The 12,092-nt window shown below is 35.9% G+C and overlaps 1 protein-coding gene across 3 annotated transcripts in view; it reads right to left on the bottom strand.

The window, feature by feature from the left end:
• Positions 1-12,092, bottom strand: part of VMP1 (vacuole membrane protein 1) — a 138,919-nt gene that overhangs the window by 71,562 nt on the left and 55,265 nt on the right. Inside the window, exons 1-4 of one of the 3 annotated variants that reach the window (XM_020991833.2) lie at positions 9,929-10,058; positions 8,390-8,423; positions 6,684-6,851; positions 1,009-1,140 (exon numbers count right to left, since the gene is read on the bottom strand). In XM_020991833.2, the coding sequence (XP_020847492.1) occupies positions 1,009-1,140; positions 6,684-6,851; positions 8,390-8,423; positions 9,929-9,951 (357 nt within the window). In that variant the 5' untranslated portion in view covers positions 9,952-10,058. Of the gene's footprint in view, positions 1-1,008; positions 1,141-6,683; positions 6,852-8,389; positions 8,424-9,928; positions 10,059-12,092 lie in introns of those variants that run through there. The other 2 variants (XM_020991834.2, XM_020991832.2) reach the window with 2 other exon arrangements.

The following is a 12,092-nucleotide window of genomic DNA, read 5'->3' as shown; positions in this document are numbered from 1 at the left end:
CTTGCAAATGTTGCTAAGCAGAGATCCCTTAGTCAAATTCATTAGTGAATATTTTAAAATGGTGAATGTTTATGTGTAACTAGATGTTGAAACGGTAAATTGTTTATGTATAATTAGAAGCTTCCAAAATTTTTAAAATGTTCCTTTATATACATGAAGACTTTCTCTTTAAAATAATAATTATTCTGTAATTAATTTGCTTGGCAAAAATTAATTTTGGTAGATGGTTCAAAGATAAACTTAAGCCCAGTCAACGCAACAAACATTTATTTACTAAGCACCTACTATATACAAGGTGATGTGCTAGATGCTGGGGATCCCAAGATAAAAACAAAACTCCCTGCCCTCAAGGAACTTATATTCTATTGGATAACACAAAAAGATGCAAACTACAAACCTAAATTTAGCATGAAAGTCAGATCAGATGCAGTTGCACACTTCAAAAACCAACTGAAACATTCAGACTCTTCTTAAAACCAGCTTTGTTATAATTCCCCTCTTGGACAATCCAGGAAAAATGGACAATTCTGTCTTTGTCCTGGCATAGTGAAATGAGTATAGGACTAACCAGAAGATCTGGGTTTGTGTCCTGACACTAGTTTTTGACTCTAAATTCACAGACTCCACTATTTGAGGATCTGAACCTGATTCTTTCTTATTTACTCAAGACTACCCTTACTCACTTTTATAAATATTTCATGAAAAAAGAATGCTAAAGCCTGACCTATTTAATCCCTCTAGCTGCCTTAAACTACTCTAGTTTCTAACAATGCTTATCTTAGCTGACTTGACATTTTTTAAATGGTTCTTCCTTATTTCTCTGCTCCAAGTGCAAGATGCTTGTTGTTAAGTTTCAAGTGCATGAATGGTCCCTCCTAAGACACATTTCCTTCTTTTACTTTAGCAGCTTTCTTTTTTTTAGAGCTATTGCTGATAGCTTCACCTTAATTATAACCTCTTTGGGATAATTAAGGCATTCTATTGATTAAAAAAAAATAACGTTCTTACTTGTGCAGACTGTGCATGTTCCAGCATCTCTTCAAATTCCTGGTACTCCTCATCATCAGGTTCAGCACCTGACAGCCGCGCTGCCCTGGCCATGAAATAAGGGGGTAGCTCTCCAATGGCTGTGCCAGCTCCCTTCACACACACACAAAAACACAAAACAACCAAAAAACACCCACATGAAGTTCTGTTCTTTATGTCATAGGCAAAATTACATTTAATGCACATCAGCAGCAGAATTTTTCTACTTTGCTAAAAACACCAGCCAGGAAACAACCTGTAAGTAAAGCTAACTTGTACAAGTCCCAGACAGTACAGTAGAGCATATATAAAATGTTCAAGTTGACAATGTTATCTTTTTACAATGAACAACTATGTAAAAAACTCATGCTTTTTACTGAACTCTTCACCTATACCTGTATACTCGGTGATTATGGTAGCGTTTTTTCATATATATATACGTAATATTTACACAATTCAGTTATAAATGTTCCTCAGATAATGTTACTATTGGATAAATATTTTCTTGGAAGCTTTTGGCCTCCTGGATATGCTTTAAACTTCCCTGCTCTTTGGTATGGTTTAAAAACTGTGGACAAGCTGTGGTCACAAAGCTCAAGGAACCTGAACATCACAATGGACAATGCTTTACCAGAGGAAAATTGTTTATTTCCTCAGGGCACTGAATGAATCACAATTCACTCTTTATTTTTTCAATTAAAAAAAAAAACTCCAACAGATTTACACAAGGTTACAAAACAAAGGTAAATGAAACAGCAAATTGAACTTAAATCCTTAAAAACAGGGTGTCCCAAAAGTCTTGGTGTAGTTTTAAGTTTCAATAGCTTCCCAAGTTACACATTCAACTCCTGAGCCATAATTAATTTTCAACCTTTGATAATGCTTTGTTAGTCTACAGCTCCTTGTGTAAGGACTATCAGATGGTATGAATGTTGTGCTCAAAAGTCTGGGTTTATGTGCACAAATGCCTACACACCCACTCCCCATCCCCAACCCCCACATGCATGTTTTTGCAATCAATCCTGCCATCATATTCTGGCCCATCCCCGTGTGTATCCATAAGTTAAATAAGACCTTTGAACAAAAACATGTTACTGTGCAAAAAAGAATAAGCTGATAGCTCAGTTGTGAATACTTTGGAGGGAGAAGAGCAAGGGAAAGAAAGAGAAATTGGGGAAATACACTCAAGAGAACACAGCAACAAGGAAAAACAAATCACATTTTGCCCAATAAGACTAGGGCCAAAGTTAATTGCCACAGTTAGCCTTTAAAAAAAAAAAGATAAAAGTTGTAGGAGTAAACTGAATGTGAACTTCTTTTGAAACTTGCTAAGTCATATATTTAACAGATCTGAAATTAAGTTCTATGATTCAATGTAGGCTCATGACAGATTTCCTTAATGTAAGAAAGGAAACATTAAATGGATTCTAACAGCTGTTTACTGTCTTGAAAATCTGAATAACCATATTTATTGTTACATTTCATTTTGCTCATGTTCTCCCATGTTAGCAAGGAGAAAGAATGGCTGCTACTAGTCAGCATTCTTTTTATGCAAATAAATAAAAAGGGAAGTTAGTCATCCAGGCACCTCTCTGAGAACATAATGTATCCTGTACATGGAAGATTTTCATTTAGTCAGTTGTCTCAGTTTTGGATGTGTTAGCTCTCATCATTTCATAACTCAAGCAATAGACTTTGGCTGTTTTATTTCTGTGTTTTTGTTTTGCTTTGTTTTGTGCACGAATACAAAAAGCTTAAAAAAAATCACTGTTCAAGTAAGAAGGAACAGGCTGAGGGGAAAAAGAAAACTTTCTCACTGCTAAGCTATGTAATATAGAGACAACTCCAACAGTTAACTTTAATTTAAAAGCCATAGTCTGAAAACCAACAGAATCACAGTCAATTTATTATACTATTTGGATTTAGTCTAAACTTTATCTGGACAAAAGCTTCAAACATAGAGTTTAAAAAATATACCACCATTCATGGAATTCATAGTAGTATAAAAGGATTATTATATTTTATATCATTAACAAAACTTCCTACTCCTTGATCACACCTAGCAACCAATCAAACCATTCTTTTGACCATCTGGCAGGACCAGTATCTCACTTGTGTCCTGTTGACCCTCCCCTTCCACACTAGTCAAATACAGGCATACCTCATTTTATTGTGCTTCACAGATACTGCTTACAAATTGAAGGTTAGGGGCAGCTAGGTGGCACAGTGGATAGAGCATCGGCCCTGAAGTCAGGAGTACCTGAGTTCAAATCCGGTCTCAGACCAAACACTTGACACTTACTAGCTGTGTGACCCTGGACAAGTCACTTAACACCAACTACCTTAAAAAAAAATTGAAGGCTGGTGGCAATCCTGTGCTGAGCAAATCTACTGGCACCATTTTTCCAACAGCATGAGCTCACACTGTATCTGTGTGTCACATTTTGGTAATTCTTGCAACGTTTTGAACTTTTTCATTATTATTATTCTGTTACGGCAATCTGTGATCAGTGATCTTTAATGTCACTATGCAGTGTAATTGTTTTGGGGTGCCATGAAATGTGCCCATTTAAGATGGTAAACTTATTTGATAAATGTTCTGTTTTTTGATGTGCTTTTTAAAAGTGTTCTGACTGCTCCACTGACTAGGCCATTCCCTTCCTTCCCCTCCCCCCCTCTCCTCAAGCCTCCCTATTCCGAGAGACACAGCAATATTGAAAAATCAGGCCAATTAATAACCCTACAATGACCTCTAAGTATTCAAGTGAAAGTAAAAGCCAATTGATACAGCAAACTTCATTACTGTCTTATTTTAGGAAATTGCCACAGTCACCCCAACCTTCGGCTACTGTCATTCTAATTAGTCAGCAGCCATCAACATCGAGGCAAGACCCTTTACCAGCAAAAAGATTATGGCTTGCTGAAGGCTCAGATGATGGTTTGTGTTTTGTTTTGTTTTGATTTTAGCCATAAAGTATTTTGAAATTAAGGTACATACATTTTTTAGATATAATACTTAATAGACTACAGTATAGCATAAACATAACTTTTATATGCAACTGGAAAACTACAAAATTCACATGACTAGCTTTATTGTGGTAGTCTGGAATTGAACCCGCAATATCTAGGAGGTATGCCTGTAATCCAAGACCAAAGACTTTCCAGCTCATCCCCTACCACACCAACACAGAAGAAAACAATGTGCTCAATGGATTAGGTCCTAGGGCAAAGCTAACCTGGCCAATGATCAGAGAGTGAATACTTAACCACATCTTACTCCTTAAATCCATGCCTTTCTCTCCACTCACCACAACTGCACTAGTTCAGATCCTCTTCACCTCTCATGTGGATTAACACAAGTCTCCTAACTGACCTCACAGTATCCAGTCATTCCATTCTCCAATTCAAGTTCCTATAAAGTGTCTGGGATGGTATCTCTCAACATGGAGAGAATAGGGAGCTTGCTTCTGTGGAAGAGTGATAACATGTAAGGGGAGTGCAACAGAGAAACTGTGGAGCACATGTATCCATTCTGTAACTAGTTCCAGTTGGTTAAGCACGTGGTGAAGAAAAGGAGGTTCTCTGACCAGCAGCGGAGGCATTTAAAGAGGGCTGTTGATATTAGTTACTTCCTTTTGTCTCATTCAATCTTTTAGCTTCATTTGAGAACTCCTTAGTTCATGGCATCCTATGAGAGACTATGACATAAGGGGAAAGGCCTTGGGGTCTCCTTCCCTTCTGGGACCATAAAGCCTATGGGCATGAAACTGGCGGGCCCAATGTTATATAGAAACTGAGTTAAGTTTTACATTTACTTCATCCTAGAGCCCAAGGGAGAGGATGCCTCTAAGGTGTTGGGGGAAAATGTTAGTATATTTGTTGTTGCTCTATCTTTGAAGTAAATATATCTTTGTAAAAGCTAATAAATGTTAAGTGGTTAAATGGAACTGGAGTACTAGTTATAGGCCCCTAAGAGATGAAGGGAACATATGGAATGGTGTGGAGGTTCAAATTGATGGTAGAGAAGATACACCCCACAAACCCTTCAGAGTACGTTACAATCCCAAAAGGAAGATATAGCATGCCTAGCTCTCTAGGAGTACAAGTTAACAATATGCTCCAAAAAGCTGCCAAACTAATATCCCTAAATCATAGGTATGACTGTGTCACTGCACTCCTCAAGAAGCTCCAGTACTTCCCACTTGCTTACAGGATAGCTTCCCTCAAGGGTCGGCCCAAATAACACTTCCTACAGAAACTCTGTTTGGACCTGTTAGAGGGAATATGAGATACGGGCAGGGAAGACATAGCAGCACAAAAAGCTCTAGAATAGGAATCAGGAGTTTGGGGTTCAAATTGTGGCTTTGCCAGTTACTAGGGGGAAATTGTGTGTATGTGTAAAATTTTAAAAGTACTGTTACTTTTGGGGGGGGGACCAGAACAATTTTTCATTCTCATAATCTCCTAGGTAGATATGAACATGAAAAGTGTTTCCATCACACCCATTTCTGGGAAAGCAGAGCTTGAGTCACATGAACCTCTAACTTCCTTATATTTGCAAAAGACTTTTAAAAACTTAGTATTATGGTCAACAGCTATCAAGGATTCTTTTCTTCAGTAGCTGTTTAGAAGCTATACATCAATCAATCAAAAAGCATTTACTGTTCTGTGCTAGGCAAAATGCCATGTAACGGAGAGATAGAAAACTCTACCTTCAATGCAGAGCTGTTAGAGGGTCTTGTGTTTATCGGAGACATGGGGTTCCTATGGTGTTCGTGCACAAGCAGGTTTATCACTGACCCAAAGTCAATGAGTTTTCAGCACTTCTGTTTTACAACAGATGGACTAGAATGCCATAAGCACTTTAACTAGAGTGTGAAATAGACCCCAAGTGTAGGATAACAAGAAAGTTAACTACCCATTTTGTAACAAGGAACATTTCTCAACTTAAAAATCTGATGACATCAGAAGAGAGAGGAAGCTGGAAAGGTCTGGTGGTACCAGACTGTGAAGCCATCAGGAAAAGAAAGGAATTTAAACTGTACTTAGAAAGCAGTAAAGAAGTATTGAAGATTTTTGAGCAAAGGAATATGACTACACCTTACCAACTTTGCAGAAGACAAAGTGCTGGGAGAAATAATTTAACACACTGGAGAACAAAGTCAGGATCTAAAAAGATCTGGACAAGCCAGGATATCTCTGCTTTAGGTAACTCTCTAGGACTATAAATTGCAGAGAAGGTACCACCCTACATTGGTAAAGGGAGTCTCTTCAGCTGGGAGCTCTCTCTACCAATGAAATCACAGGTCTGGGGTGCCTTTCCCAGTTGGTAATCCTACCAATTAGTAATCAGTGCAGAATGCCCCATCATGTGACTATGCTTTTGTTCCCAAAGGCAAGATGAGTAGTAGACACAAGCTCTGCTTTCCCTTGTAGCCCTTCTCTGGCCCTTTATTTCCTCCTTAAAGCTACAGTGTCACAGTCCTCTCCCATGAAGAGCAATAGTTTGTAAGGGTTTTTTCCTTTCCAGAATGTCCTGGTGACTTCATGAGTAATGCTTATGGAACAAAGGTAGATATCTATATTTTATTTCAAACTGAAACAAAAGTGGTAAGCAAGCTTGGTTAGTTTTAAATTACACTAAACAGACATCTTACCCACATGCAGGCTTCAAGTCTAACTTTTGACATGATGGTCCATAAAGAAATAGATCCTTCAATACCCTCTTCATCTGGACAAATAATCTGATCAGGATATGGTGGTTCTGGGAAATTAACCGAGTTGCATTCATACGCAGCTAGTGTAACTGAAGCTATATGTGGGCCCTGCAAAATAAAATTTAAAGCATAAAACAAAACAGTATGAATTTAAATATACACCACCCACCACATCGATGACTTTTACGTGACTTTAATTTTATGCCTTAATATTCCTTAGACATTACAATCTTATCCATTGTAACTTCAAGCAATAGCTGCTAGTTAGTTCCTCAGCTCCTTCCATCATGAACAGGGAAAAAACACTTTCTCCTTATCTTCTGAAGTGATAAAAAAAAAAAACAACCCTGCATACTGTCATTGTAAGCAGCAAGAACTTAATGCTTGAAAGGAATTATGGACATATTATAACATGAACACCTGAATCTGATCCTTCTCTGCTAAACAGTTCAATTATTTTCCTGCAAATATTGGTTAAAGCTAAACTGAAAGTAAAAATCATCCTTGGTTCTATTTCCCAATGTAATGCCATTCAAAACTCATATTTTAATTCAAAGAACTGAAATTTTTACCTATATGACAGACTAGCCCCATACATTTATTATAAATAATATAGAAATATTATACAAAAAAAATCATGAAGAAACTTTTGTGTTGAACCAATTATCCGGGCAAGTTTGTTTCCCTTTCTGTGTCTCAGTTCTGCTCTCTATAAAATAGGAATATAACTAAGGACCACTTCATAAAATGACTAACACTAGCATGGGATAGCAGAAGTAAGCCTAAGCAGACTTCAATTCTAATACTGCCTCTGACATTAACTAGTTCTGTGATACTGAGCAGGTAATTTATTCCTCTAGGTCTCAACTTCCTGATCTTCAAATTGAGGGAGTTGTAGCAAATAGAGGATATCTAAAATCCCTTCTATTTCTAGTAGTCTTTGACTCTAATGTTAAACTGTAATGTCAGAAAATATATATCTGTCCATTCAGGTATCGAAAAATGTGTTTTTAAGCAATAGATTTATTGATATATTTTATTTTGCAACAACAGACACTTCCCAAATACCCAAACAAACCCTTAAAAAGCATATCTGGAGAAAACAATCACTTAGCAGAAAGGACTGACAGATGCTTAAACTTTTGAGAGCATTACTAACATTGACTAGAGGATGTTCTTCTCAAAGCATTTAAGCATTACATGTTCTGTATCTATTATTCTTTTGGCTTTGCTGTTTTACTCTGAATCATGTCATACAAGTCATCTTGGGTTTCTATGAATCTTTCATATGTTAATTCTTATGGTATAGTAACAGTGCATGACATTCATAACATAATTTGTTCAGCCACTTCCCAAATGTTGGACACATATGTTGTTTCCTGCCTTTTGTTGTGACAAAATGCTGTCATGAATATTTTTGTACACTTGTCTTTTCCTACCATCAGTAACATAATACAGTGAATATGAACAATTTAGTAAATTTTTTTGCATAATTCCCAATTGTTTTCCAGAAGCATCAAACCAATTTATAATTAGCAGATAACTACAATGTCTTAGTGATTTGCTTAACTTAAAAATATTTTATTAAGTTATGTGGAAATATGTATCATATGTACATTTCTGCAGTTAAAATAATGTTAAATTACCTGCACAAAATCACTTGAAAACGCCTTGGGTGTGCTGAGAAAAGAAATCAGCCCTCTTCTGCTTCACTAATCATTTATAATTTACTTGTTCCTCATTTATATCTACGTACTTTAGGAAATCTGTGCATACACTGTGTATTTACTGCCTGAGTGGCACATAAATTTTCACATAGAAATTACTGTGAGATTTTGTGGATTTACTTTAAAATAAGATCGTTTTCCCTAGTGCTACAAGCTTAATAATGCTCTTATAAATGAAAATAGATTAAAGTTATTCACATGTAAAATTAAGTGGCAATCATATAAATCATTACAATTTAAATCAAAGTTGAAAACTTTTTTGATACAAAAATCTAATCTATTTATAATAGACTGCTATAACATTTTATATATTACTTTGAATATTAATTTAAAATGCATAAGTGAATTTTCCAACTAAAGCCTCCATCTTTATATATAAATTAAGAAAAACTGAGGTTTTAAAAATTACTATTAATTATAGTATATAAAAGTTTCTATTTTTTGGAAATATCACAAAAGATTCCTCCCGTGATTTTTTATAAATGAGTCAGTCTCTAAGAATAGTAAGTGGTCTCTGTGTAAATCTCTTTGATCACACAGTGAAGGAATTTGTGGTTCCAAGAGAGGGGCACATGAAAAATACCCAACAACTCTTAAAGCTAATAAAAGACCAGGCAGTGAAACTGAATATTACCCAATATGAATACTTACAAGCATGTTTAAAAATACAAGCTATATTTCTTTTCTTAAATATGCCCAGGCTTTTGGGGGATTAAATTTAGGAAAATGTGGTTTACCATTTAGTACTAGATCAATTGGTTATTAATAGATTAGTTCATTTTAGTCTAGTATAGAAGGTGGTTTTATCCTTTTTCAAGGATTGCAAAAATTGAGAAACAATAAACTTATTATAACATAGAAATGCTATGAAGGATTAAGAAATATTCATCAGTTCACAAGTATTCAATACTTTACATGTCAGAAATGGGCTTTAAAAAAAAAAATAACAGCTCAAGAGGTATAACAGAGTTAGCTTCTAGTTATACACATGAATGAAAAAGATTTTACTGTACTACTATTTAGATATTAGAGAAGATTGAGCTTAATGTTTATCCTACAGTGACTGAACAGGTACAAAAATAGATTTTTTAAAAATTTTAATCAATTAAAATTTTTTTAAAATGCCATCTCCTTATGGGTAGGAAATAGCAAATAAACAGTGATAAATGTGATAAAAATGAGAGTAAGAAAACATATGAAAATCCAATTGTAAGTACAATCTATAAACAAACAGCTACAGAGTTCTAGAAGCTGAGGATGCATATATAAAATCCTCACAACGAACAAAGGCTAACTTGCCATTTACCAGGCTTCCTGAAGCTAGATAACAGAATCCATGAGTTATAAAAGAAGAAATGACTACTTTTCAATTACCCAAAGAGATAAACTGCCCCCTCTACCACCTTTTAGTTTGAATCTCAAAATTAATTATATAAAGATATTTTACATCTCCCCTACCTTCCTCTGGACCTTTCATTCATTGAACTGAACAGACTTGCCCATTTCCCACAACTGTTCTAATAAGTCAAGTCATGATTACTCAGCCTTAGAATGAGATGTGGTGTTTCACAGACAAAATGAGAACCCTAATAACTCAGTCTCTTGTTCTTTGTTCCTTCCTAACAGGCCATTTAGCCGCCAGCTCAGCATATGAGTTTGAACTTTGGTAGCTGCATGGGGATGTCCAGTAAATTCTTCTTAACACAATAGAACAATGTTCTATTGCTTAACTTTTTATCTGTCTAAACAAACTCAGAAGTAAACAAAATAAAAAATCCTTGGAAATTATAAAATGGCAACAGGAAAGGAAATTTAGAAAGGTTATATGAGCTCAAAATATCAAAGGCTAAACTTCTCCTTCAACTTTATTCTCAGAACTACAATAATTTCAAAATGGACCAGAGATGAAACAGACAAATCACTTTATCTGCAATAAGGCTATTCCATCTTAAGAGCCTTCACAGTATCTTGTGATCCTTCTGTGTTGCTCAGTATAGTAATGCTAAATAAAACCAACCCAACGAGCTCATCTGAGCCTATTTGTGACATATCTGACATCTGGTTCTGTTTCAGTTCAAAATCCCATGTATCTGTTCTGAAGAGCTATGTTACATTATAATTTCCAAAGCTTTGATTATGGAATAATTTTGCCTTGTCTAGCACAGAAGACGTAGAACTTGGCCAACCCAGAGTAAGTTTGGGTGAGAAAAAAACCATGGTTAGATCATGAGGTAAGATTTTGAATGAGGGCAATGTACATAACTGCTTATGAAAAAATTTTTTTACTATTTTGGGCTGTTTTGGCTAGACAGATGAAAATGTTACATTTCCAAACGTTACCGTTTTGCATGAGATATGGAAATGGAATGATTTACTGATTGAAATAATTTAAGTAATAACTCAGAAAAATATATGAAATTAATTTTCTGTTATTTTCAAAAACGTATTATGCATTCTGGTTGGTTTTAAAGGTCTTAAGAGAACAGCTAAGTTTCTATTCTAAACAGGGAGATGTATCTGTCCTTCCTTAAATCACACCCAACAAAAGCACTTAATTAAGCATTTATGTGCCAGATTGTCTCTTGAGAGCTGGAATACAAACATAAGCAGAAAGACAGACCTTGACCTCTCTGAAACATAAAAAACAATGAAAGAGACAAGGCGGGAAAGAGGGGGAATGGTCTGAGAAAATCTGGGATATTCAGAATTGCAGCCTGAAGAAGAATGAAGACATGGCTGCACTGGGTCTCTTCCTTAAAACAGAGATTCTAGGAGACAATCAGAAAGAGAAGCAACAGAGGCTGATAGCACTTCCAATGTATGACATATGAGATTCAAGGGTGAAAAGACTGCTGGGGCACTGTAAAGACAGACTGAGTTAGGAGTGCAGGTCCTTAATATGCCTGGCTGCTAAAAGGAGTGCGTTTTATATTCCTATCCTTTTTCTTGTTACCAATTCTGTCAAGAGGTAGCTGGAAGATGCCCTTGCTAATGGCAACTTCCCATTAGGCAAAAGAGGCCTGGCCTCTACCAAAACAAATTTAGGGTCCTAATAAGGATGTAGGAGAACTATGGTATTCTTAGGAGATCCATATCTTCACTCACTGAAAAATATTTACTACATTATTGGAACAAAAACCCTTAGGTGGTGGGTAGAAGATTATATTTTAGTTTAAACTACTTCTCAGAATCCTTTGCTGGCATATCATTCATATTATATCCCGTAGGTAACTGTGTGTGTACCTAAGGTGCTCTCCTAGGCTTTCTTATCTCTCTCACTATATTCTCTCACTTGGTGACCACATAAGCTTCAAGAGGTTTAATTATCATCTTTATGCAGATGACTTCCAGGATCTATATAAACAACTCTGATCTCTCTCGTAAGCTATATTTGCTTCATGCTTCATTTCAAGATGAAATGTTCTATAGGCATCTCAAACTCAACATGCTGGAAACCAAACTGATTGTATCTTTTCCTTCAAACAACAACAATCAACATTTATTTAGCACCTATCATGTGCCAGGCAGGTGCTAAGCGCTGAGGATACAAAAAAAAGGCACAGAGACCTTGCTTGCCTCAAGAAGTTAAAAATCTAATGGGGGAGACATAAAAAGAAGCTGA

The sequence above is a fragment of the Phascolarctos cinereus genome, unplaced genomic scaffold (genome assembly GCF_003287225.1).
Source record: "Phascolarctos cinereus isolate Bilbo 61053 unplaced genomic scaffold, phaCin_HiC Scaffold_5;HRSCAF=322, whole genome shotgun sequence".
In the NCBI taxonomy this organism is placed as follows: domain Eukaryota; kingdom Metazoa; phylum Chordata; class Mammalia; order Diprotodontia; family Phascolarctidae; genus Phascolarctos; species Phascolarctos cinereus.
The sequence above is the reverse complement of the archived record's forward strand: the minus strand, read 5'-3'. Positions and strand labels throughout refer to the sequence as shown.